Source organism: Scomber japonicus, chromosome 12 (genome assembly GCF_027409825.1).
Source record: "Scomber japonicus isolate fScoJap1 chromosome 12, fScoJap1.pri, whole genome shotgun sequence".
Taxonomy (NCBI): Eukaryota; Metazoa; Chordata; class Actinopteri; order Scombriformes; family Scombridae; genus Scomber; species Scomber japonicus.
Window position 1 is genome coordinate 13656507 of NC_070589.1, and position 27084 is coordinate 13683590.

The following is a 27084-nucleotide window of genomic DNA, read 5'->3' on the forward strand; positions in this document are numbered from 1 at the left end:
TAATTTTTCAGAGCACCTCTTTCCCCATGTCCTTGTTGGGCTTACTGTTAATGTGATTCAACTGGTTCAGGATCAACCTCTGTTACAGCCCATCTGAAGACAGTGTAGTCTGAAATGACCTCTACCATCAGACACTACAGATGGAGAGTTGATTAAAGACTGAGGGACAGCTCTAGATACATGTTTGGTTCTTGTTAAAATTGCTTGGTGGAGCAGTCACAGTATTCAGTAGTTCCATATAAAATCTTTTCTTATGAATGAAAATATATATCTTACATTTCCTAATTTTATAAATTAAGAATGCATATTAACCTACTTGTCAAGAAATGAAATTCTTGTTTGTATTGAACATGTAGCAGGGGGTTGAAGTCAGTTAGTTTAGCTTAGCAAAGACTAGACAGGAGGAAATGGCTAATTTAGGTTTATTAAAAGAAAACACACACACTAAGCTCAATAATTTACACTTAATTTATCACTTCTGTAAAGTCCACACCAAAACCCAAGGGAAAAAATATTAAGTTGTGTTTTTTTCCAGTTGCGGAATATTGCCAGAATATTTTGTTGCTCTGCCAAAACTACACGTAACACATAAATGGTTATTTGTTACAATTGTTTTACCTTCAGACAGAGCTAGGCTAGCCGTTTCCTCTTGCTTTCAATGTTATGCTAAGGTAAACTAACTGGCATCTGGCTGTGGGCTCATATTTGCCTTACAGACATGACACATGAATGGTATCAAGCTCCTTATCCTTAACTGTCAGCCAGAGAGCAAATAGGTCTAAGATTTATAATGCCAGTTTCTAACAGTAACCTGCTTGCTGACGGTTCATACTGAGAGGTTGAGCAGCATGCCCCTGAGCTGAGGTGGTGACAACAAATAAGGGCAGCAGATTCCCTCATATCTATCTCTGACATCAAGGTTGGGTATCAACCACCTATGACGAGTACCCTATTATTAAAATAGTTTCTATGTCAACTGTGCTATTCACAAAGGAGGAAGGAGGTGGAATCTCATCTGCTACTTGTTGTTGTAGCAGAGGCAGAGGTTTTGGTCAGGTGCAGCTCTCATGTGGATAGCAGGAGACTTGAGGCTGAGGGTATAATTAAAGGGTCAGAGTGGAATTTCAATACAGGTAAAATTCACTTGAGATAAGTGCTCTGGAGAGTAACACAGCCTGGTTGCACTAAACACATGCTGCAACACAGAGTAGATAAGCTCGACCACGTTGAATGAATAACTCCAGGGGAAGACGGCATGTGATTGATTCATACATTTATTCATTATCATGTACAAATTGTATTCCGGTGGTACAAAGCTGTTGTAAGACTCCAGTGCTCACCCTCCTGTTGTCTTTATTGCAGTAAAAAAAGGAAATACCAGCATGATCAAGAGTCAAGAGGTACTTTGGCAAATATAAATTATGTGTTAAGAAGGCAAGCAGACATTTCAAGCAATGTAATGTAAGGGGAGAAAAAACGGCGCAAAAATGAGCAGCTTGTGTCAGCACTCATTAAAAAAAAAATGAATAAAAATCCATAAAAATATTTTATTTTAAACAACACACACTTAAAACAAGAGTCTTCCTTTCTTCATCATTACACAAACTGCAAGGTACAGTCTCACAGTATGTCTGGATATTGCATTTCTGTGTGAGTGTGTGACAGTGTTCATGTATGAAATAATCTTTATTTTACATATGTAGTATATATGAGCTCATGTCTGCAAATATGTGTATAGGTTCCATTTCATATCCATGAACTGTAACCCCCGTTCCTACCACTGACTCAAGTGAATAAAACAGGCGGGGCTGGGGTGGGTTGGGGTTGGGTTGGGGGGGGGTGAACAATACGATAACGTTTGGCAAAAAAAAACAAAAAACCATCATGGTTGCAGAGATGAGGACATGGGTGAGCGATGAGTCAATGTGACACAGCCTGCAAATATTTCTCCATATGTCCTTGTCTTTGTTCAGCTTTCAGGGTGAGACACCAAATCTCTGTGCTCAGTAAACCATACCCCAGACTGTACACGGGGGGTGGGGGGGTGGGGAGGGCGGGCATGGAGGAGACAGAGTAAGCACGCAAATAATAGAACAAGAGACAGAGAGTGAAAGAGGGAAGTATAATAGAGAAGAGAGAGAAGACTAGCTCATAAGAGAGAGTGGCTTTGTGGCTGATAGTCTCTCGATGATAGGGCGAACAGTCAGAGACGCAGTTGGGAAGGTCAGGGTGAGTATAGACGAGGGGTGAGCTGGAGGGGTAAAGGAGGACTGAGGGGAAACTAGACGTCACTTCTCCCATTTCGTCTCATTTCAGAGGTATTGTTGTAGAAAGTGCAGCAGCATTATCTCGTAGTGCTCTCCAGACTCAGGGCAGCGAATACTGTGTCGCTCGTTGGGATAGACCTAGAGGATTAAAAACACAGCAACCAATTAGCAGACATGACTTATTTACACATCTCGGCTATATGTTTTTTATCCAGTACAATGACTTCCTGATTCAAATTACACTTGAAAACACTAAAACTGCACATTTACTGTGGGTTTTTGTACATTTTTGGAAAACAGACTCATACATCAGACGTTATTAGTCATTTACACTGAGAAGTTATGCAAATAATGTTAACATAACAAGGTGAGATTTCACTATAACATCAGAAAGACATGTTAGTGGGATGAAGAAGACTTGAGAGACTAACCTGAAGCTGGTAGGGCTTCCCAGCACGGATTATCTGTGACACTAGGAAATTTGTGTGGAAAAAGTGCACATTCTCATCTAGAAATCCATGGAGAATCAGCAAACGGTTGGGCCTGGAATGACAAGAATTACATGGTTTCAGTATGATACATTACGATAAGACAGGCTTCAATACACTCGTGAGACATAAAGTTTCATTCTTGAAATAACACATGTTGAACAGTGAAACACTCCCCTTTCCTTCATGATTTAAACAGGAGTATTCACTGACACAAAGAAATGTACAGTAAACTGAAACACTGCAGCTACAGAGCGTCAGCGTGTCTAGTTTCACTTCAGCATCCAAGGGCAGTGCTCTAACATGCCATTTGCCAAGCCCTCAGGCTGTCCTCGGTCCCTAAGACACTGAGGCTTGATTTAGCCTGCCACTTCAAATCTAGCGTGTTGATTTGGCAAGGCAATATTTTAGTCTTTCAGGATGGTCACAATGTCAAATTAGGCAATCATAGTGCCATAGATTCTTGTCGTGTCAGGAGACTGGGAACACTACAAGTATGACACCATTCAATCACTGTTCACGACCTTGGTTGAGTTCATTGGTCATCAGGGAGAAGGGTCAAGACATTTTCAATCATGGCTACAGAGGCACTTTATGTGATGTTGCTAGTCTTCTGTTCCGAGAAGAAAAATAACCTGATTGTGGACTCATTCCTGGGTGTCAAGAGGATCTGAGATACTCAATGTGTTAACAAGTCAAGAACATTGCATAAATGTAGTTTGCTGTATATAAACAGAAGATCTAATGGAGGGGGAAATTATTGGGGTTTGGGGATTGTATACTCTGGTAAAAGATAAGAAGATATGTTTTAATTTTTCAGCTAATAATTCAGCTTGGCCTGACAGCTGCTGGAGATCAGCTTTGACTTTCTGCGTCATCCCAGCATAAGATTAGTAGCCCAAAGGCACAGAGGCATGCTTACATACTTGTAAAGCATTGCCTCCTATTGAAGAGATTTGTGGTTTTAAATCAGGTGCAATAATACAGGTACTATTAGCCAGTCATAGAGGTGCATGTACTGTATCCTTCCTTTCTCTCCTCTCATCCCCAACCGGTCGAGGCAGATGGCCGCCCACTCTGAGTCTGGTTCTGAGGGTTCTTCCTGTTAAAAGGGAGTTTTTTCTTGCCACTGTTGCTCATGTGGGAATGTTGGGTCTCTTTAAAGTTAAAACCTGAAGAGTTTAGAACCTGCTCTATGTGTAAAGTGCCTTGAGATAACTTTGTTGTGATTTGCGCTATACAAATAAAGATTGATTAATTGATTGATTGATGGTACTGACTCGCTGGGCAGCTTGTCCACATGCAGCGCCACAGAGCCTTCCTCATAGCCCTGCTGGTTGTTCTCAGGCACATCCATGTAACGCTCTGTGTAGCCTGTGTCATAGGCCATCCACACAGTCACTGGAGCACCTGCAATAGCCAACTGACAGAGGCACAATGTGGTCAGATGAAGAAGAAAGTAAAAGAAAGACCAGTGTAAGAGTAACTCAACAAATATGGTACAGAAGGGAGGTAGTTGTTCAAGCTGACTGTGCTGCTGAAAAATGTTCAAATGTTTTAATAACTCTACAGTATATTCTGATGTTATGGCTTAGGTGGGGGAAAAAAGTATTGGTAAAAAATTTAAATTTGAAATCCATCTAAAAGGGGGATTTATTTGCAAATACCTTTACTGAATAAAGACTGTTGGCACTACAGGATTGTCCAACACAGACCCCATGTGGATGTATGTGGTAACTACATCATAAGCTCAGCTTTGAGTCGGGGTACTTTTAGAATTAAGCAATTAATGCTGTTTAAAGTGATACTAGATACAAACTGTAGTATGCTTTCCTGTTTCTGGTTAAAGATGAGAATGTTAACTGAAAGTGATTGTACAGTTTTAGGATAAAAAAGGGGGTGAAGGACAAAAAGGCCTCCTAACCTTGAAGACGTTGGGCCGCTGGATGAGGCCCATAAGAGAGAGGAAGCCGCCGTAGGACCAGCCGTGGATGGCGACACGGCTCAGGTCCACAAAGTTAAACTTCTCTGCTACATATTGAAGTCCCTCAACCTGGTCTTCAATCTCCACCTGACCCTGAGGACACAAAGGCACATGAGAGTTGTTATTCAAACTGCAATCATTGTCCTTTAACCCTCTTATGTTTCTTCACTAACTCTTACTTTACCATTTTGTTTTTAAGTGCTCCTTCAAATTCAAGGCCCCTCTGACAGGAACCCCTCCCATCGATGACGACCACAGCATAGCCCAGAGAGGCCAGTGTGTTCAGACGGAGGTACTTCATCCCCTTGAAGGAGTTGTTAACCAGCTGCACCTGAAAACACAAACATGCACAAAGAGTCGTTGTAAATTCCAAACCCAAGATTTTGTAATTTAGAAAGCAACACATTTAGTGAACATAAAATGATGGCAGCCACAATGTGATTTCCTTTGTCGAGATACCAAAAGACTACATCAGACCCAACAAAGACGTGACAGTGCCACTAACCTGTGGGCCTCCATACACAAAGAGAACTGTCGGGTGTTTCCTGCCTGGCTGCAGGTTGTGTGGTTTGTACACCATCCCATAAAGCTGGAAGCCTGACTTCCCCGGAAAGTCAAAAATCTCAGGTGGATTGTAATCTCCCGGGCAACCTGGGAGACACATTAACACATGGTCATTAATTTAGCAACGGGTAAAACTGTCAGGGTAACAAGGTCAGTGCAGAGCATATGCTAAAACTCTGAAATGATTCATATGCAAAGTCTTTGGAAAAACCAAACACTGAAGCACAAAAGATATGTTGGAAGTGCAGCATGAATTTAGTGTATGAAAAACATCTTTAAAATACATTGGTGTTACACATAAATACTACACATCCAAATAAGTCTTGCGAAAGGGAACCAGGGAATACTGCTCTTTCACTCGTGGTTGAGTCAATGAATCATAATCGACAATAAACTCTGACACAAAGTGCTCAGGATGACATAGACGGGCGAGCACCACATTATCTGATTGCGGTCAGGATTGTCTGGAGGACGCGATTGTAGATCGACTGACTGTCCAACTGTCCTTGATCTAATCAAAGCCAAACCTCAACTTTCTCCTACAGACTCAGCTCTATTGATTGTTCCAAAAATAAATCCACAGATGGGTTGGGCAACCTTCACACTTGGCTAGACTCCTCTCTAAATAATACACTAACTAAATACTCACAGAATTCAATTAAGTAAATACAAACTCAGCATAGTGGAACGTGTGCATGGTTTGGTTTGTTTGGTTCATGAGATGCGTAACGTAAGCCTTGCCAGTAACCCAGTGAAGATTTTTTTTTCATTTGGCACGACGCGGAGGCATTACATTATTATACGTAGGATCTATGGAGGGTGGAGGCTTTTGCTCCATGCCAAGCTTTCCAACAGGACGAGCACCAGCAGCTACTGACCTGAGAGAGCCTCACCATCTCCAGATGCAGGTTGATTAAAGCAAAGCAGCCAAACTACACAATAACACAAAAGGTAGGATACCCAAAATATCTCTACAAAGTAAATATCTATATACTTTTATTATTAGCACGGCGGTTGATCTGTTATGAATAAATCATCCCATTTTATGTTGACGTGTGATCTTGATCTCCTAAGATTATTATTATTATTGTTATTATTATTATTATTATTAATCCATGTGCCACAGGCGGATTTGCGAAGCATCAATGAAACAGTTTCCTTCTGTGTTTTTCTCTTTTATCCTGCAATGTGCTTATTGAAATGGGATATATAATGTAGCCTGTGATAAGTTACACCTTTTATTTTAGAGTTGGCTTGTTGTATTTTAGCATTGTGAGACAAATTGGTCAGTTTGATCAGGAGACGGCTGAGAGCAGCGGCTGTAAATAAATTAATGTGCATATTAAAAAAATAACTGATGCAGAAAAACAGAGCAGCATGGGACATTTCTAGTAACTTCATCAAACTAATGAATGTATTATGGAGCATGCATGCACAATATTCTTCTTGTGACAGCTCTTTATATTATTATGATCTTTTCCTTCGTCAGTTAGGGCCGGTCAGGTGGGAATCCCTGCTGATGACGTGTTTCTCCAGGGGGAATCCCAGACCCCCGCCTGTGTTCACACTGTCAGTGTGTGTAAAATAATGTTAATTCATCTGAGGCACTAATTTAAAAGTTTCCTTGATACATGACTATTGTTAAACTACTATGGATTATTTTATTAATCTGTATTGGGCTCTTGCCTTGATGACGTCTTCCAGTCGAAAAATATGAGAAATGAAGTGTAAAAACCCCCCAGAAAAGAAGGACATAAACCGAACCAAACCGAAAACGAACTATTAGGGTTAATAATCTCATTTACCTGGTGATTCCATCATGCTGGCCCAAAACTCAGGCACCATGTGTAATGTGTCATCTTCTGAACCGGTCAGTTTGTAGACATGAACACAGGGAGGTGTACTCACATTACTGTAGTGGCTGACAAAAAAGTCAAAGTTCTGCATGGAGAGAGACAGAGACAGAGAGGGAGACCAAAACATCAAGGAAAAGTCCAGAGAGGAGCACCACACCCTACACAGCTCTACGTCAGTGAGCTAAACATGAGCTATTGTCAATGTTTTGTTTCTACTCCTGCCAGATAAGATCACATAATGCTAATTTATGACCTCAAAATAAATGGGTGTCGGGTTTGACATTTCCACGCTGGATGAATGCATATTGCGCATGCTGTATGGACAGAGCATGCTCACTAGACTTCTGCTGGTCTGCTGTATAACTTCCACTTAGCTCTCTGCTATCTAGAATGACATACATACAATTACATAATCATGCAGCTCTTCTAGACTTTCCAAATGTTATCGGACTGAATGGACCATAGTCATTTCATCATCATTATCGTTATCCCCCATTTTACAGGTGCAGCGGTATTGATGGAGTAGGCTGCAGTAGAACCTATAACATAAGCGAGTGTTGACAGTGTTTTTGTAATTCCTGTAACTGTCAGAACAGGGAGACAAAAGTCCCACAGTTCAGCTTCAGTCTGAATAATTTTAGGAAATGCTTTAAAAACACCTGCAGGAAACGACAGCTGGGCAGTTAAAGAGGATTTCCACCCACAGACAGTCACAGACAAAGAGATTTCCTCGAGCATGTCTTTGCTGCTGTTAGTTGTTAAAGCTAAAACTGTCTCGATCAGCATATATTTGAAAAAATGAGTGTGGTCTGGCTTGGCGGTTTCACATACTCTCACACCCATGGGTGGGGCCTGGGGAATGTGGCCGTTAACATTCTACCATTTCAATAAATTTCATGACATAGCAAACTCCCAAACCTCAAAATTGGCCTTTTCAGGATTGAATTTAAACAACAAATGACTGCTGATTTTTAAATAGTTGATGTCAGTTTTAACCACAGTACAGTTATCTATTTAGACATCTCTTTAACTTACAGCTCAAAAAAACACGAACTACTCAACAAAGCAATATCTGTATGTTGAACATGGATAGATATGTATATATAAAGTATGTATTTGTGGATAAGTATGACTTTTTTCAAGTTTTACCTGACTAACAGAGCAGCTATGAGAGAAGCCAGGCTTAGTTAGTCTGACCACATCTCCAGGTGAGTCATAGCTGACCACATACAGGTGATGCTCCAGAGGAGTGTCTCTGGTTCCCTGGAAGTACACCATCTTGGCTACCTCATTCACCCAGATCTAGCGAGAGAGAGAAAGAGAAAGAGGTCAAACTATTTCAGCAAACAGCAATAACTTCCCAGAATAAAACGGCAACTTGCAATGGATGCAGTTATTGATTTGTTGATGCCTTTCTCCTCCAGCAGGATTTTTTGTAATGCTAAGCACTCCTGTTTCAGCAGCTCAGTGATGGACTCTATGGAATAGTGCTGTTCAGTCCATCAGATGCAGGTGTAAAAACCCTCTAATTAAATGTAGGTTTCCATTTCAAAGTCAATGTGCTAAAGTGCAGTCAAAATAACAAAAGATATGGAACTGTCTAAATACTAAGACTGCACTATAGTTACCTGTGTGTCATTTATAGGTATAATTGAGTATATGCAACACTGACGGACTGTGTCTAACCTTGGAACCATGTCTTGCCAGCACTTCCCATTCTCCACTGGTCAATGTAACCTCCTCCTTGATTGCACATTTGAAGTCTCCTGAAAAAAGCAGATAACAGAATCAACAAGCTCCTTGATATATCGAAAACTGTGACGTAAACCCTGACAGATAAAATAACATTTGCTTTTAAAAAGACACGCAGAGACATCTACTCTTTATCACTTACCCTCTAGGTGCTCGTACTCCTCTGTCCAAACGAAGCTGGCCGGTTGTAACAGGGAAGTGATTTTATACAGATGGCTGAAACCGGTTTTCGACTCATTTACCCAAATGAAACTAAACTCATCCTCTGTCGTTTGAATAAAGGGATAGAATATGTCATGAACCTGTTGAAAGAGAAGAGCGGTTAGATCAGTGACAGTACAGATGAACTACTTGTTAACCTTCTCAAGCTAAAACTAGGACTGTACCAGCTTTATAATGCCATATCTGATAATGATGTTTGAGTGCTTTACAAAACTAAATTTTATTAAATAAATATAATAATAAAAAAAAATTCATTCACAACATAACAGAAAATAGCTTTGAGACAAACCAACAGCTAACCAAGAGGCTAATCTTCATGTGCCATGTGAAGTGACCTACATTAATCCAGACGTCGGTGGTCTCCTCATAGATTATGTATGGCTGCGTGTGTTTGGGCACGGCCTTTAGACTGGCCTGCCTCTGAGCTGGGTCATCTGTGACAGGGATGAAGAGGGCTGGAGGTAGCAGGACCAGCTGTAGTTTCCTCTGACTTCGGTCCAGCAGCACTGCCCAGCCACTAGAGGGACACAGAGAAGACAAAACTTTACAAGACTGCTTGAAAATGAAAACATCTAATCTATTAGAAACAAAAGCTAAAAAATCTAATCTTGCCCAGCAACATAACATTCCCTAAAAACGCTACAGAGAACATTATGTATGTCCATGTGTTCCCCCCCCAAAAAAAACCCACACAATATCACAAAGTCCCAATAGCAGACTTTTCTTATTGTGAGGATGATGACATCGTCTTACAATTTGCCGTCACTCGTCCATCCTACTCTGGCGATGTATTCCGTCCCTGGAAACAAGGAGGTGAAGGGGGCGGCCAGTTCTTTATCGTGTGTGCTCACAATCTGTAGATATGTATAAAAAACCACACACACACAATTAGAAAACACCTTATGATGACAGTGGAGATGAAATAAAGACAAGCCAAGAGTGAAAAAAGACTCACTCTTCCTTGATGGTCTGTCTTGATCTCTGCAAGTTTAAGTGTAGCTTGTGGATTTTTGCTACCTGTACATAAAAACAAGAAATAAAATGTGAAGTTATATCAACAGCAAATAAAACAATTCACTGTTCCAAACCTGTGTGTGTGTGTGTGTGTGTGCTGTGTATAGGGCTGCACTAACCTGTACGAGGATATCTGTACGCGTCTGCTTTCCGCTCCTCCAGTGCTGGAGATGGAACATGAATAATCTCTACTTCTGTCTCATCCACCTCTTCATACAGCAGGTACACTGTTTTACCTCCATCAGGGTCTGACAGGGGGAGAAAAATAATGAATCTACAGAGTTTACACAGAAAACAGTGAATGTACATTCAAAAAGAAGTAATCTTACTGATAGAGAGATACAATTATAATGTTAAAAAAAAATCTGCATGTTTAAAGATGAAGTTTCTGACCTTCCACTGCTGTGGGACTCCACCAGTAACCAGTAAAACGGTCAAACTCCTCCTGGATGACGAATGTTGCTACACCTGCAGACTTGGGGTCCTCCTTAACATTATCCACACCTGGGAAAACAGTGAGAAAAGGGCTTATTTTCATGTACTGGTAATACGTATAATGGTTAAAAAAATCTAAATGATCATGTAATTGTCCCATTGGGAGGCCCTTTATCAACTATTCAAATAATTAAAGTCAGACCTTTGTGACAGTAAGTGAGTCTCCGTTCCTCGCCAGTCTTAATGTTGGCTATCCACAAGTCATTATTGTTGATAAAGGCGAAGAAGTCAGGGTCTCCTGGGCAGATCTTGGGGTCCATGCGGGTCCCTGAGCACTGGGTCTTGATCTCCACTGGCTTTACAGGAGCAGACTGCTAAAACCAACAGATGCAATATTAGCCAAAGGCAAAGAAAAACAAGCAAACATCTGGATGCAAAGATAAATGGATCTTTTCAGAAAGTTTCACAGACATGAAGATGAAGATACACAGAGCACAGTGAAGTGCACCTTGCTCTATAATGAGGTTTTCTATAAAAGGTCAACAAATATAAGTAACAGTATTTTCTATAAGGCTAAATGTACAATGCACCTTGTATAATGCTTCAAAAGTGCAACAATGTTTTTTTCTAATAATCACCACCAAAACCAAAGAGACAAGCCCGACAATAACCAACAGAAAAAAGTGATATGGTCCTAGGATCATCTTTCTCTCTATTATATCTCTTGCAATGCATAGTGAGCACGGTGCCAGATCTGTAGTAGGACTGTAATAAAATACATTTGATTGAGATTAATTATAAACAACAGCACTAAAATGATTATGAACACAAAAAAAGTAAATCTATTTTGTAATGAGACTGCAACAAACAGATAATCGCTGGAACTCTACAGAGCAGACGCTTGTTGACATACTTCCTCTTTTTTATATTGCTGTCAAGTACGTCATCAGTCCCAGCACAGGCCACACAGTTGTATTGTGGATTTCTGACTGTACAAATGTTTAACCTTTCTCTGAATAACATCTGTCCAGAGTATCTAAGAAGTCCAAATTGAAGAAAAAACAAAAAACAAACAAAAAAATAGCAGTACACTCACGATGAAGCCATTGTTGCCTCCGTCCTGGCAATAAAAGAGACTATTGCTGGCCTGGAAGAGGAACAGGCCTGTCTGAGCATGGTAGTCATAAGAGGTGATCCCAAACGCTCCGAGACGTTTACGCTCTCTCAGCAACTCCTCCTCTCGAGAGTAGGCCCCCTGGTGTGGAGTAGCCTTAAAGAAACAACAGATGTACACAGTAGTATCAATTGAAAATGATACCTATGCAAATATTTATTGGTGTACTTATATCAACTGTATCATTACTGAGACATATATGACGTGACATACGAAACTGACAGCCAACCAGATTAAAAAAACAAAACATATAATGGTAGTTCAGTTGAGGCATTCCTCTCATAGTTTCTAACGTGGTTGCTCAATCTTAAGGTCAAGTTTCGGAGCATATCTCAGGTCCGTGATGCCACTACTACAGGGATTGCTTATCTCAAAATGAAACGTGCTTCAAAGTGAAACTCAATAAAAAGCTGCAATCTATGAAGAATTCTTAAAGGGGATTTCTCAAAAACATCTATTTGTGACACACATTTCACTGTGCCGTTTGGCACTGGTGCTGCACGAGCTGGAAGGAGGGGAATTCACCTGGAAGTGATCCAGCATCTGTTTCCATGACAACACTAAAAGGGCCTCTTTCCGGATCTTCTTGGGGATTTCGGAGTAGAGTAACGAGTTCTCTCTGCTTCCATAAGGCATTCCTGATACGCATGCAGAGGAGAAACGAAGGCAACTTCAATAACAGCAGACACATAAACAGGAGAATTTTCACACAGTGATTTGTTTAAATGTCATGAGGTGATCATATTCTGCTGCCTCGAGCAAGAAAACATGGCTGAGGGTCAAGTGAAAAGAGCACAAGGGAGTAGTGTATAGCTAATACAAATCACAAGCCACTGTGCAACATCACAAACTAATAACTGGCTTACCAAGGTAGTATAACCGATGGGAGTGGGGACCATTCTCATCCTTCTTCTGCACAAACTGGAAGTCATGGGGAGCCTTGTTGGCGATCATGCCCGAGTACTTCCTGCTACAATGGATGATGTCACGGAGACCCTCCCAAGAGTGTTTCTCCACAAAGTACTGAGATGGTACATCCTCCATCTCCACTACCTCTGTGCTGTCTGAAAGGCCGTCCACAGCCGTCATGCTCACTGTCACACAGCTGGATGTTGCAAAACAAACAAAAAGACATGACAGGCATGACTTCAGCTTCACTTCCCTTAATTGCATCAATTAAAACATGTAGATCCGTGTTCCTGAGTAGTGATAAGAGAAATAGCATGGACCCCACATGTCATACTGTACCTTTTCCAGATACCTTCTTTATTGTCACAAAGTTTGACCTTCTTGACTCTATGCATTCACTGGTCAACACGCCTCACTCTGATTCTGCAACCTATGGACAAAGTACAGTACCAAGATCATTCAAATTTCCTACACAGAGTTAACAAATAGAACTACACATATTGATAATAAACATGATAGGGTGACAGCAACTGCTCACAATAACAGCAAAGTATTGACAGTCTTGGGGATAGTGTAGTTTGAAAAAAAAAAAAAAATGTTACTTAAGAATCATCAGACCACAACAAAAATGATCAAAATGTGCCTCAAGCAGAAGTGGAAAATGATAAATCAACTATGAAGATTTTATACTAACTCAGAAATATGACGCCATTGATCTTAAAAATGGACTGGTGACAAGTCATGGTTTATAATTTCTGCTGGCAGCACAGATATGCCTCTGACTCTGTTGCAGGTGAAGTACAGGGTTTAAAGCAATACCACACATTCTTTACTTTATAATCTGTACTGGGTGGAGGGATTAGTATGACGCAAATAGCAGTGGGAAAAACAGTATATTATCAACAACTTAAGTGCCTTTTTCTTACGTTATTGTAAGGGAGATGTGCCAGGCTGGTCTGATACTGTGGTGGGCCACCTTAAATCTGTGTATAAGAAACACTGAACTCAGAAAACAAACACACACCAACTAGTACCTTCAGTTAAACCGCAGGCCACAAGTGCCATTAAGAGTGAAAGCAACAATCACCAGTATCATATGTTTAGCTGTCAGCTAGAGATGTGTATGAGGAGTGGACTAATGGGAGTGTATCTATGAATGGAGATTAGATGAAATGTATATGTGATCAGTTATCTGCCTGTACAAGAGGAAGTACATCTATATTTTAAAAAAAACAACAACCCACAACTGAACATTAAATTTGAACCAAACAGGGCCTTTGTTTTATTGTATAAAATGTGTTACAATAGAAAGGAATTACACTGCACCCCGCAGACATGGAAAGGCCCAATTTGGCTCAGCCGGTTACTTGATAGCCGTCAGCAGGCTAACTTTAAGGGTGGGGAACAAGCTGGGTGAAATAGTAAAACAACCGTAAGTTAATGTTAATGTTTAGGTTAAGGTTAGCTAGCCTACAACACATCTTTGTTCTCCGGTTTGGACTCATCCACAGAGAGAGGATCACCGGTAAATTCATTACACTGTTAACACGGAAAACGGCACAACGGTTGGCTACATTTGGCACTACATGACGAAGCTCAAAGTCCTTAGAAAATGGCAGCTATTAAAACAGTATTGATGTTATGAAAGGAGACATAGCCGGGCTAAATTGTGAAATCACAGCTCTCTTCTGTCATTTTCCATCTGAAGAAGCTAACCTGCTAAGCTAGCGCTAGCTGCCGGAGCTCAAAGCTAGCGGTTTGGGTTTTGTTTAAAAAAAATAAAAATAAAAAACATCCCTACGAAACAAACTGGAATTAAAGGAAACACTTACCAATCTGGCCACTGTTTCTTTAACCAAGTTCTGGACTGTATTAGCTTGGTGTCAATAAACAGATTTTGCAGTCACTAAAGGTTGAATCCATGGCCCAGACTGGCCACACACACATACACAATTTAGCTTGCTTTCACACCGGAAAGAAGAGGAACCTTTGCCCCGGTGAGTGCTCACACACGGTGCTCTTTCAGGGCCGCACCGCCACTCGGAGGAAGAGGTGTCAGCGCAGCGCGGTGTTTGCTCGTCTTCTAGAAACTGGCGCCTGTACTTTAATGATCCGCCTGCTGTCTTCTGGTAGACGTGTTTGAGCTCAGACAATGTCAGCAGAACAGCTCAACTCACACCAGCAGTTTGATTTAATGAGCTCTACAGCCACGACAAATAGAAGCTGCTTTAATATGTACCACACCTGGGTTTCCAAATGTTTTTGTAAAATTGACTTTGATTTTAATCTAAATAGATCACCATCACATCATTTACATGTTGCATGCAACTATCCAGTTCTTCCAGTATTAAATCACCACTTATGTTTCCAACAGAGTAGGAAACATTGTTCATCTTGAAGCTGCCCACAGTTTACCAATGTCAAACACCAAGCTTGTATGAAAACACCCAGTACACAAACATTTTCATTTTGAGGCATCAAGAAAGCAAAGCAGACGTTTTGTGGAGCACCCAGTTCTTTTTATTTATACAAAGAATACAGCCATTCTACTTCAGAGGGATGAAACGGGAAGAGTGTGTGGCTCCGATACCGGGGCGACCGTGCTTGACTGGCTTGTAGGTGATGGAGAACTCGCCCAAATAGTGACCACACATCTCAGGCTGCGGAGAGGACAAACAGCTTTATGTTAGTGACAAGATAAATGCTTTGTACATGGTGGAGGAAGCAGATAACCAAATAAGTATAATTGGGTAAATTTGCAGAATACTGGGTCATACCAGGCGCATGATACAATAATTAAATATCAGTAATGTTACATTTTTTACCAAAAACTATTTTTTTTAAACAGCTGTATCAACTCAAATACCACAAGAATTGCCATGTCTGTAGCTGTGCATCAATGATACATCTAATTTTTCACTTTTCAATGCAAATCTTACCATTCACCTGTGGTTGTGTATATACACAGAAAATTATTCTTAGTTTAACATACATTACTTAGGTCTTTCCAGTGTAATCATCCATTTAAAATCCAAAAGGGTGGTTAGACAAATTTTCCCCATACTATGTCTCTGAAGCTCTGACATTAGTGGGAAATGATGTCTCCTGTTACCGGTCAGCTATAGGAAATGATTACAATGGCTTCACAACTGAATGTGACTGCAAACATTGTAGCTTTGACTGTCCTCTGCCTGGAAACAAGCTTTGGATACACAAACTACTGTTACCCTGACCTGACCTTTGTATAAGGTTTTTTTTTTTTTTTTTTAAACACACCTCATTAACATTTTCAATCTCCCCTTCATCATTTTTGGAACCCAAGCGACATCCATCACTCAGTGATGGATGTGGTTGTCTCAACAAGCTGAACATTTCAGAGTTTACATACATGTTTATCCTCCCTTCTCACCTTGATTTCAACCTGGTTGAAAGTCTTGCCGTTGTACACTCCAACCATGGACCCGACCATTTCAGGCAGGATAACCATGTCCCTCAGATGGGTCTTCACCACCTCTGGTTTCTCCATGGGGGGAGCTTCTTTCTTTGCCTTGCGCAGGCGTTTCAGGAGAGACTGCTGCTTGCGGCGCAGACCACGGTTCAGCCTCCTCCTCTGGCGGGCACAGTACAGCTGCATCAGCTGCTCACTAAGAGAAAGACAAGGACAGTCAGGTCAGTAAAGCCCATAGCATCTTTAAAATCTGAATTTAATTTTTGAGTATTGTGAACCATCAGCAAACCATAGTGACAGCTAGGAATGCAATTTTAATATTTTCGTAAGAATCAATTGGCTGATTAACCATTGTAGAAAATGTCAGAAAATTGTGAAAAATGAGGATCACCGTTTCCCAGGTGCAACCTCTAATTTCTCACAGCCCACAACCCAAACACAATCAACTTACAGTCATCAAAGGCTACATTCACACCGCAGATAAGTGACCTGAATCCGATTTGTTCGCTCAAATGTGACCCATATCTGATTTGTTTCTGACAATGTGAACAGCACAAGTCACACTGAATCTGACATTTCCAAATCCGATTCAGGCCACTTTCAAATGTGGTACCGAATCAGATACATAGATTTTTTTAATGCGACCGCAATCTGAACAGTCAGAACTTTGACATTATTCTGGAGCAACACGCACCTAATGCTCTGCATCAAGACATCATTAAAGTATTAATTTTCTTTCTCCTCTTCCTCCTTTTTAACATCACCCGCTCACAAATTTGTCGGCTGTCGCCACACTGTTTTTAACATTAGACCATAAATGAGACTACCAGTAACTTCACCGGTTGTTGCCATGTTCGCTTCCGTAAACATTGTTCTGTGCGTGATGTCATTAATGATCAACTGAGCACGCGGGTCACTTCAGGAGTGTGTTCACATTGCAGTCCGCAGACAGGCCACATTTAAAAAGTGTAATATGAACACACAAACAAGACAAACACAATAAATCGGAATGAACATTAAGGCCTGCGGTGTAAACGTAGCCTAAGACCAAAGAACTAAAAAAAGATTTTGTCCATAAAAATTACTCAAAAACATACATCAAAATAATTGATCAATTTTCTGGCACTTGAAACTGTTGTATTTCTAGTATTAGTTATTGACTATCATTTAAATGCTCTGTAAGCGACTTTTAAACATTGAGCTACACTGAAATATAAAAATTTTAAAATAGTGACACATGACTAACAAGATGCAATCACACTACCATCATCTCCAGACAGCTCTGGACTTCATTAAATCAGTCATACTATCAGATTATGCTCTCATGAGTTCCAGCAACAACATTTAGTCAGGGTACCACTGATCTGTCGCATGCTCGTTGGCTTAATAAAGTTACCCTAGTCACTCATGTTCAGGTAATGTCACTGCTGTTAGGATGACAAACGAGAGACCTGAGCTGGATGACCCTCACATGATGCTGATTGGGCACAATACTATTGTTAAAATGTGTTGTTATTGAAGCTATTTGGAACAACTATACACATTAAATATGTGACATGGTCAGACAAAAGCATAAATCAGCAGTGTACAGGTGTTCTGACTCCATGCAAGACAAAGGTTGTTTAATTTTCCAATTTCAGTAGAACTGAACTGTTTGACAGTTTAGCCCAATGAGCCAATTGTATGCTTACATTATTCTGAGTGAGGAGCAAAATATTGTTTTCTCTCAGTGTACTAACATACCATACTTTAACCCAGGAACCGACTGAACTGTGATTTTTATGCACCATTAGGCACACCCCTAAGACTTACTTAAAAATGACTGACAAGAGTTAAATTCTAGATAGACCTACTGGACTTGACATCAAAGACAAAGGCATACACAAATGTTTCCCAGGTATAGGTAAAGTGAATTTGACTCTGAACCATGGTGAAACTCAGATTTTCATTTAGTTAGCCCCAGCTGACCACCAGCAGGGTTTTACTTACTAGGACATGTCCAGAAGCTGGTCCAGGTCCACACCCCTGTAGGTGAACTTCCTGAAGGTACGCTTCTTCTTGATCTCAGTATCCGCCTGAAACACAGACATCATCACTGATTAGCATTTAGCTTCCAGTTAGCTTTCACATCACAGCACTCATGTTTATAACTCAAATTAATCTAAAATTTCCGTCTAACATCTATAGGGCAGTTGGTTTATAAATAAAGAGGACACGTTTTATTCAAGTTTGAACGCCGAGCTGGTGTTAGCTTAGCACAGTCGACTATCGCTCCGGCTACTCCAGAGCTAATAAATATGACTTTTCTGACATTCTTCTCTAAGATTTACAACAATTAAGTTGGTGGACGTGTGTAACAGTCGGATCATGTCGTCAGGTATCATAAAACATTTCTGCAGACTTCAGATGCATGTAGATTATGTTTTCAAACGCTTCACCATAAGTTAGGCACCTACCATCTTGCCTGATGATCCGGTTGGAAAAGAACGGGCAGAAGTCTCGTTGGGCCTGATATCGCGCGATTTCAGTCAAACATCCGGTTGTAGTCTTCCGGCGGTAGTTCCCCCTGTGAACAGCAGGTGGCGCAGTCTGTGTTCAGTGTTTTCTTTTATACAGTCTATGGTACAGTGTCAAGTTTCCTTCCAACGTGTCCCTTTTTTATTATCGTTTCTAACTGCACATTAAACTATAGCACGGTTAGTTCTGCACCTCAAAAGGAGGAAAAAAGATCAGTTATAGAGAAAAAACAGTATATGGATCATGATCAGAGCTGGAAAACACCAGCACATTTGAAATATTTTATTGTACTTTTAACACATTTATCACCATTTACCAATAAAACTAGTAAAACTGTGCAAATTACATTCAGACTCAAAAGAGAACCAAGGGGATAGGATGCTTTATAGACATAGATACATAAATACATAAGATACCTCATTGTTGTATTATCGACTGTGGTTTATTCTTGGTGTATAGAGGTCAGGGGTGAAAAGTCCCACATTTTTTTTTAACATTTTTGGGGCCAATCATGATAAGGACCTTTGTTATTTTTTTTAGATTTTTATTTCTTATTTTTTAATTCTACATTTATTGATTGATTGATTGATTGTATTAATTTATTTATTATTGTTGCCACATCCATGTAGCTTTGGAGAGACATGGTTATGATTTGAAGAGACTTGGACTTTCATCTATGATTAGGTTTTTCCATTGTGGCTACTATTACTTAACTTAAGGGTTTAAATATTTTACTTTTTGCTTTTGGATCTCCTGCATCAGCCACCCTGAGGTGCCCTTGAGCTATCAACCAGACTGAATGTCTTTTCAGCCTGTTGCTGGTGAGAACTGGCCTTTCTTTTTAAACACAACTATGAAGAAGTTTGGTCAAAGAGTTTGTTGGCTAATGTGAATATAAAGGAACTTAAAAGAGCCTGCCACAAAAACAGTATTTTCTCACTTCCTCTGTTCAAATCTAATCTTCCAAATAGTTTTGGTTGTATTTACCAAAGTTTCGATATAACTATCTGCCTCTGGACACAATGCAAAGGTGAAAGGCAAGACGGACTTTTTACTTTTTATCTGTATCTTCTTTATCATCTTTACCGTACAAATGAAGGTCTAAAATCTGATTGTGGAGATTATTTAAATCGGTTTTATTTGATTTGCTGACTTATACTAATTCATCCATGTGGACCCAGCACAGTTGTATGTATGGCATGATCATTTGTTTAATTTCACGTTTTTTTCTTTTGTGTTGCTGTAGATTTTTAAAATTTAAACCTTCAGCACTCTGAGTAGCAAAAATGAAATTCCATTCACCCCGTTTTCAACAGAATAAACAAAACCAAAACAATCTGTATGACTGGATGAAATGGAGGGTAGGGTTATTGTTAAGGACTTATTGTAGAGTGATATAGTAATAGTGCAACTTGTGCACTGCACTCTGCACTAACAGCTTCTGTTTCATAACCCTTCCTGTGGTGTTTATCTCTGATCATCTGGTTTGTCATCTCAGTCATTACTTTTATGCCCTGAAGCTTCCTTCCAGCTACTCAGTCAACACCCAAACAATGCTACATTATTACAGATAATACATTATTTAAACAAACAATACCAGATAAGGAATACACAACTTTATTACACGAACACATAATTCTCAATTCATTTATATTTTCCACTGTCACAAAGATTATTCCAGAGGAAAAATTTATAGTTCAATACGAAATGTTACACAGAGTCAATGTAGAAAAAAACCAGGCCCTATTCAAATCACAAATATGCATAAATAAAAATCTTAAAAGATCAAATATAATCGTAAGACTGGTTTGCATATCAACCAATATTGAGGAATGATTCACTTAAACATTATTCACTGACAAAAAGAATCCAGTATTCTTGCTTGGAATGTTCAAAACTTCACTTGAGTATTTTTTTAATCCACTTCCCCCACTGTCTTTACTCCAAAGAAAACAAGTTTATCTCCAGTTGGACTGGTTATGAAAACAAAGGAAATATTTCTTCCATTAAAAAGAACACACACAAAAAAAAGGAATGGTGAGAGACAGAATATAAAAGCTAAATCTGGTTTGTTCTCGCAAATCCGTTTTGTTCCCTCATCTGTCTGAACAACCAAAACTGTTAACTATATGTCAATGATCAATACTGAAGAAGTAAAAAAAACTCTAACAGATGTACATTCTCATTCACAGGACTTAAAACGGAGATTGTTTCCACAGATGATTCAGGTAATAAAAGATACACACATGGAATTTTTTTTTCTTCCTCAAAATAACATGTGTTTTCTAAAAAACTCCCTAAAGTTTCACTTTTACTTTAATGTTGCCCTTACCTAGGGATCTCCCTTAATGCGATATGAGTCAGCAAAAACCACTGAAAAAAAATAGTGGGGATTTGGCACATTAAAAAAATCCCTGGGATATTAAAAGGACAAAAAGAGCTTTAAATATTTAAACATTTAAAATAAAAAAAATCATCACAGAAATACAGTTCATGATATGTGTAACAATGGTTTCGCACAAATAGGGGTAAGAAAACATTTTCATACAATACTACAAGGATGTGACCCAAAAAAAAAGGCGGAACATCCTATTGGATATAAAAAATAAACTGCCCGCCTTGAGGTTGTCTTGCCCTCCTTTACACAATCTCCCTCTCCCATCCTCAGCTCCCTTCTTCCCCTTAGTAATCTGTCCCATCTTCTTGGTACACCTGTTCCTCTTCCTGGTAACCTTGGTAACCCTCGTCTTGGTAATCTGGGAGGTAGTCGCGGACGCCGCCTGCTCCGTTTTGCTCATCTGGAACCTCTCCAGCTTTAGGACAGTACTTAGCGTCGTAGATCTGCCGACCCAGGCCGAAGTTCTGGCCGCTCTGGTTTGCTCCCTGGCTGTATCCCATCTGCAGGGACATGGTGGTGTTGTCGCACTTGTCCGTGCCCAGCTTCTGATCGTAAATGGCACGCCTTGTTCCCGGGGCAGTCATCCCAGCCTGTGGTGAGACGCAGACAGAGGAATAAGATGGCTAGAAACACATTCGGTTTTACTTTTTTCTTAAGTGCGATCATGTTGCAAACAGATCCAGTGTCAGTTTTTCCTTCCAAGGTTTTACAGCTGTCTACAAGACTAAACATGACAGCACTGAAAGGACAGAGAACAACTGATGCTCAACGCCCTGGGGCTGATTTCCACAGCAGGCCTATTATACTGAAATCATAACAAGTTAAACATATGTTGCAGTACCTGGCTTGCTCCCTTGTTGGTTCCCATTTGCAGACTAATGGTTGTGTTGTCCATGGGTGGCTGGATTTGAACTTTGGGGTCATATAAGTGCCTCCTGGTGCCATAAGCATTCATACCTGCCTGACTAGCACACTTGTTGGTACCCATCTAAACAGAAAAAGCAAAAAAAAAAAAAAAAATCAGTCTGCCATTAATTATCATTGAAGACCAAACATTTGCTTTAAAATGATTTACAACCAGAAGTTACATGTTCCTAATTATGCAAGTTAAATATTCATAAAATCTTAATAATAAGTACACAATCAACATTTCAGTGAGCGGTTTGTCATAACTACACCACATTCAACTGAAGCAATAAGACAGTAAGTTATACTGTTTCCCTCTATTTCAGTAGCACTCATATCCATTTTACATCTTCCTTGCCAACGGCAACAATAACAAAAACAGAGAGGCTTAAGAAGGAGAACAATGAACAGCTCTTATGCAGAAGTATGCTATGATTGACATGGGATCATGACAAACTCGGATTTCGCAATAGCTTCGCCACATGTTGTATAGCGTGCTCAGCTTTCTTAGTATGTGAGGAGAATCACTTCTGTCAGATCCAGCCACACACACACACATCACATTTATAAGCTGTGTGGGTTTCTGTGGGGTTCTGTTTTACAGTCGTATCAAATACTTCATTTCAGTGAAGATATGATGACCTGGGATTTTTTTTCCTTTCCTGTCACGGTGGATGGATTACATTGTCTACCACAACTGTGAGTATCACTGTCAGACACTTGCCAAAATAAACTTGATGTGTAAATAAAGGGTGTTTTCTTATTTTGTAAATGCAACTAACCGAGAAGTGGTTAGAGTCACACCGGCCGGCGAGATTAAAATCTGCCAGGTGAGGAGATTTTAGACAGAAGTGTACACAGTGTTCAGTTTTTGTTTGAGTAAAGTTATGAGACAGTGGCAGTTGGGGGAAGGCAAGAAAGGAGAGGAGAGATACATTTTAAATTGTGCTGTACCTGTAGGCCAATGACACACTGTCCAGCCTTCATCTTCTCCTCATCAAACATCCTCTCCTGCTTGTCTGCGTACTTAACCCCGATGTCCACCCGGGACTGGCAGCCTTTGGTCTTAGCCTGAAGAGAACAAAGTGTAGAAGGGTCGTCATGGTAGAGATCCAAAAATCCAAATCATTCATAACAGTAGCTGCAGTTCATTAAGCACATGTAGCCTGAGGAAACGCACATCAGGTATTGATGTAAAAACTTTATGGGGATATAATTAGCTTGTGACAGTTTGAGACTCACCATGCTAGCGAGCGCGAGCAGTGTTGTCTGGACCTGCGTCATGTTGCCGTTCTCGAACAGGTCATTGGCTTCAAAGATATCATGAGGCTTCAGGCCATATGTTGTGGTGCATTTGATAAAGTTGGTCAGGTTCTCCAGCTAAAAAAAAAAAAAAAAAAAACCACACCAATTCAAACTATTTAGACGTGAACAATACTGTTTGTGCAGGATGTGAAATGAAGGAGGTGAGATCATTCCTCTGTTTGCATAGCATCTTAAATCGTCTCATTAAGAAAACACAATCATTGATCTGTAAAAACATGTCTGCGCCCTTCAGTCAATCATTGTGTTTACTGGGTCTGGTTACACCTCAGTGAAGAAACCAGTTTAAGAAAATGCTCTAAGCAATGGCTGCAAAAGCACAACAAAAAAGGGGCTTACAACACTTCCAAAATGCAAGTATAACCATGACTTAGCATGGAAAATGTTGAAAGCACAAACATGACAGCACAAGAAAGTGTTTGGTAACAATAACACATCTTTATCTGTGTGCACCATCATCACTGGTGTCAATGAACCGATGCCACAAAACATTTAATCCCACAACAGTGATGTCACCACCGTGCAATAACCATGATTTCACCGCACCCTCCATTTAGCTGAAAAGCAAACTCACCTGATGCCAGTTCAGAGCTGACTTGTTGATCTTCTTCACGGAGCCCGGCTGAAGCTTGTTGATAAGTCTGAGAGAGAGAGAGAGAGAGAGAGAGAGAGAGAGAGAGAGAGAGAGAGAGAGAGAGAGAGAGAGAGAGAGAGAGAGAGAGAGAGAGAGAGAGAGAGAGAGAGAGAGAGAGAGAGAGAGAGAGAGAGAGAGAGAGAGAGAAAAGGAAAATATTTCAAATTTCCAAACATATTAAAAACAGATGATCAAGGCCCACACGCCACAGCAGCAATTTTTTTTTTGTAATCTCTACTTACTCGCACAGGATGACTCCATTCTTCAGGCCTTTCTGGAAGTCAGGGCCAATGGAGGCACCGGTGATGTCTTCGATCCAGACCCTCAGCTCCTCTTCCTTTTGAGGGTCATACTTCTGTGCGATCTGTAACAGGCAGAGTGATCAAAGTTCACTAGGGAGCTTTTTTTGTAAATTGCATTAAGTTATTTGCAGTCTTTTTGCACCACTTTGACCCCAACCAACCACCCACATAAGCCACTAAAGAATCTTTAAGAGTAGAAGGAAACTATACAGACCACCTATAACCGAGCCGCGTGTATAATGACAGAACTGTGGATAATTATATGTCACGAAACCAGTCCGTCCTCAAAAGTTTATTATGACTGCATGCAATCATGTTTCACGGTCAGCCCTGTTTTTCACTTTGCTTCAACATAGATTGCTCTGTCTACACAAGGTTTCTTGGTCTTTTTTAACCCTCATAAACAAGAAGGTGACATTGGCATAACTACACACACACACAAACACACACACGGATATCCTGTTTTGTTAACTGTTAAATTCTCCCCTGTAGTGCAGGAAGGAACTTGCTGTATAGGGGAGGGTGTGTTTAAAGGGGCTTAACGTGACACAAAGATTGACTTTCTGGTCAGGGTGTCAATGCGGAGGTGCTACTTAGATTTAAAAGCTTTTCTCTATTGATGACTGAAGTGTGAGGAACTCTGAAAGAGGCCATTCAGAACGGGCATTATAACCACGTCTACAGCTCAGTCACTTGAGGGACTGACGAGAAAGCAGAAATGAAAGGACACACAATTTCTTAAAAACAGAAACAGGTATATGTTTCTTCTTGAAGGTGTTGAATGAGCTTTGTGCAAAGTCACAGCTGAGGGCAATGAGAAACTGAATCTACTACATGCATAAAGGTTGGCTGCACTTGGGCTCACAGCTGGTGTTGAGGAATGTCTGTCTTCTAATTACATTTCCTTTATTCAGTTATCCCCATATTAAAAAACAACACTGGTCTATTTTAATTGCCCACAAAGAGTCCTACAAATCTAAATTTAAAGAGACAAGTTAAACACAAGGAATTTACCCCACAGTGCTGCTGGCATAAAAGAGCTGAATGAAGCAACAAGGGTGTGCAACTGTGCGTGTTGATCTAATGAATGAATACAGAGTGGCAAAAATATAACATATTCCAGCCGGCTTATGAAGCAAAAGAAAGGTGGTGGTTTGGACAGTAGGGGGGATTTGAGGGTGGTGGTGGTGTTGGTGGTAGTGGGGTATAAATCCTAAAATGCCTCACATTTCACGGTGGAGGCTACTACGTCACTGATAGCAGGAAATACCACTCACTCAAGTCAGCATCTCTCCAGCCCTCCCTCCAAGGCCATCCCTGCCAACAGACAGAGGAAATCTACGTGTTTTCTTTACGACCGGCACATGTTGTTCTGCCGAGATTTGGGGAGGGGACACCCCTTTCTCTCCCATACAAGGGCACGGCCAAGGAATGCAGATCAAAAATAAATTAATCAGCTGAAGGTGAGGGAGGTGAAGAAACGGTGGGTGGTGGGTGGGTGTGTGTGTGTGTGTGCCTGTGTGTGTGAAGGCAGAAGAAGCAAAAACCAAAAGATCTCTGCAACTTAAACTACTATTTTTTTTTACTTTTTTTTTTTAAGTGTGCGAGAAAATGGAAGAGGGTTAAAGAAGTGGGCATCTTTTTGACATATATAAGTCTTACTAATAATACATGAACAGTGAGTTATTACACAGCTTTTACTTTAAAAAAAAAGAAAAAGAAAAGGGGGAGCGTTCCCAAGGTCATGCAGTTCAGTGTGATGCACAATAACGGTTAAGATAAAGTCATTTCCAGCATGAACACTGGTATTATAAAAAGAGATCCGGATGTGCAGATGTGTGTGCAGGCAGGTCCATATTAACATGGTGCTTTCCTCTTCAAGGCCGCAACTCACTAAAAGTTACACATTATAGTAGATAAGACACTCTGGAGCGTCGGCTTGATTTGTATAACTTCAGTCAAACACATTGATTTATTTCTACAGAATAAACAATGGAAAACTTTCCTCCCTGCATTGATCCGGCATGATTTGAGCGAATAAAAACTTTTTAACCACCGCGACACCTTGCCGCAAGGGGGTGGGGGGGTTTCTATTCCGCGAAAGCAATAGCCTACAAAAAAAAAAAAAAATCTGGGACGGACAATAACGAGGATGGACGGCATCCAAGCCTGGGACTAATAGGAGAATTGCATTATCTGCTAATGCGGGTCACAACGCCGGGCAATAAGCTGGCCAGAGGATGGAAAACAGCTGGAAACGGGGATCACAGTTTTGCCACAACGACATACTTCTCTGCCAGGAGGGACAACGCCCATGGCCTTTTTTTTTTCTTTTTCTTTTTTTCTAAAGTGTGTCTCCTGCGTGAGGAAAATATATATATATATACTTTGTGCTTGTCAAAATGTAAAACTTGAAGATGAATACTTTGCAATGTTGTTATACTTCAAATAAAGTTTCGTGAAAATTGACAATGTATTTATCTTTTAATAAGAAAAAACGTATTAACTCTATTTTCTATTAACTTCAGACTAACTTGTGAAACTGAGCACGCGCCTCAAAATGGAGGCCAGGTGACTCCTGTACAAAAAAAAGCAAAATGACTGGATGATGTTTGATACAACTTTATGTGATTAATAGGCTAAAGTTAAATAAGCGTAGGCTACGTACCTTGTTTTTCACCTCCGCAGACAGTCCGTAGGCAGGACCTTTGTTAAAGCAGGCCATTGTCAGAGAGTTGAGATGTTTCTGTGTGGAGTGGATAAAAAGATAGATACCTAACTTGAGAATAAAAACTGCGCTAAATTATCTTGGACTTTCTCTTCCAATGAAACCTCGGAGTGAACTAAATACTTCCTTTCTGTTTTACGGCCGCCAATTAGAGCGCTCCCAC

The 27084-nt window shown here is 40.3% G+C and overlaps 3 protein-coding genes across 7 annotated transcripts; all 3 read right to left on the reverse strand.

The window, feature by feature from the left end:
- Positions 1–1260: 1260 nt before the first annotated feature.
- On the reverse strand, positions 1261–14624 carry LOC128369028 (dipeptidyl peptidase 9-like). 5 transcript variants are annotated; one of them, XM_053329979.1, is made up of 22 exons: positions 14498–14624; positions 13592–13648; positions 13005–13095; positions 12623–12861; positions 12282–12394; positions 11679–11852; positions 10785–10956; positions 10541–10651; positions 10267–10395; positions 10089–10150; positions 9887–9987; positions 9473–9650; positions 9054–9213; positions 8846–8925; positions 8309–8461; positions 7109–7244; positions 5245–5390; positions 4924–5070; positions 4680–4832; positions 4036–4178; positions 2699–2810; positions 1261–2405 (listed from the first exon to the last, which is right to left on the reverse strand). In XM_053329979.1, exons 3-22 carry the CDS (start codon positions 13058–13060, stop codon positions 2313–2315), a joined length of 2658 nt encoding a protein of 885 aa, XP_053185954.1. In that variant the 5' UTR covers positions 13061–13095; positions 13592–13648; positions 14498–14624; the 3' UTR covers positions 1261–2312. The 5 variants fall into 5 exon arrangements, with proteins under 5 accessions (XP_053185954.1, XP_053185955.1, XP_053185956.1 ...); XM_053329980.1 differs by lacking the exon at positions 14498–14624 and adding an exon at positions 13992–14215; XM_053329981.1 differs by lacking the exon at positions 14498–14624 and adding an exon at positions 13753–13816.
- A 538-nt stretch (positions 14625–15162) lies between these two features.
- Positions 15163–18625, reverse strand: rps15 (ribosomal protein S15). The gene is made up of 4 exons (XM_053329471.1): positions 18570–18625; positions 18103–18188; positions 16075–16309; positions 15163–15325 (listed from the first exon to the last, which is right to left on the reverse strand). The coding sequence occupies exons 1-4, from the start codon at positions 18570–18572 to the stop codon at positions 15212–15214; spliced, it is 438 nt and encodes a 145-aa protein (XP_053185446.1). The 5' UTR covers positions 18573–18625; the 3' UTR covers positions 15163–15211.
- A 1814-nt stretch (positions 18626–20439) lies between these two features.
- cnn2 (calponin 2) lies at positions 20440–27023 on the reverse strand. The gene is made up of 7 exons (XM_053329967.1): positions 26862–27023; positions 24134–24255; positions 23832–23898; positions 23177–23314; positions 22889–23005; positions 21870–22016; positions 20440–21618 (listed from the first exon to the last, which is right to left on the reverse strand). The coding sequence occupies exons 1-7, from the start codon at positions 26916–26918 to the stop codon at positions 21313–21315; spliced, it is 954 nt and encodes a 317-aa protein (XP_053185942.1). The 5' UTR covers positions 26919–27023; the 3' UTR covers positions 20440–21312.
- Positions 27024–27084: the final 61 nt, after the last annotated feature.

Coding starts and splice junctions, on each gene's coding strand:
- rps15 (XM_053329471.1), bottom strand. Junction 16,310..18,102: donor CAGCTTCTGGACATGTCCTA/GTAAGTAAAACC, acceptor TCTTTCTCTTAG/TGAGCAGCTGATGCAGCTGT. Junction 15,326..16,074: donor TCAACCAGGTTGAAATCAAG/GTGAGAAGGGAG, acceptor TCCTCTCCGCAG/CCTGAGATGTGTGGTCACTA.
- LOC128369028 (XM_053329979.1), bottom strand. CDS start 13,060: ATGCATAGAGTCAAGAAGGTCAAACTTTGTGACAATAAAGAAGGTATC. Junction 12,862..13,004: donor AAAGAAGGTATCTGGAAAAG/GTACAGTATGAC, acceptor TGCAACATCCAG/CTGTGTGACAGTGAGCATGA. Junction 10,957..11,678: donor GAGGCAACAATGGCTTCATC/GTGAGTGTACTG, acceptor TGTTGGTTTTAG/CAGTCTGCTCCTGTAAAGCC.
- cnn2 (XM_053329967.1), bottom strand. CDS start 26,918: ATGGCCTGCTTTAACAAAGGTCCTGCCTACGGACTGTCTGCGGAGGTG. Junction 23,006..23,176: donor TGCTCGCGCTCGCTAGCATG/GTGAGTCTCAAA, acceptor TGTTCTCTTCAG/GCTAAGACCAAAGGCTGCCA. Junction 22,017..22,888: donor AGTGTGTCATTGGCCTACAG/GTACAGCACAAT, acceptor TTTTCTGTTTAG/ATGGGTACCAACAAGTGTGC.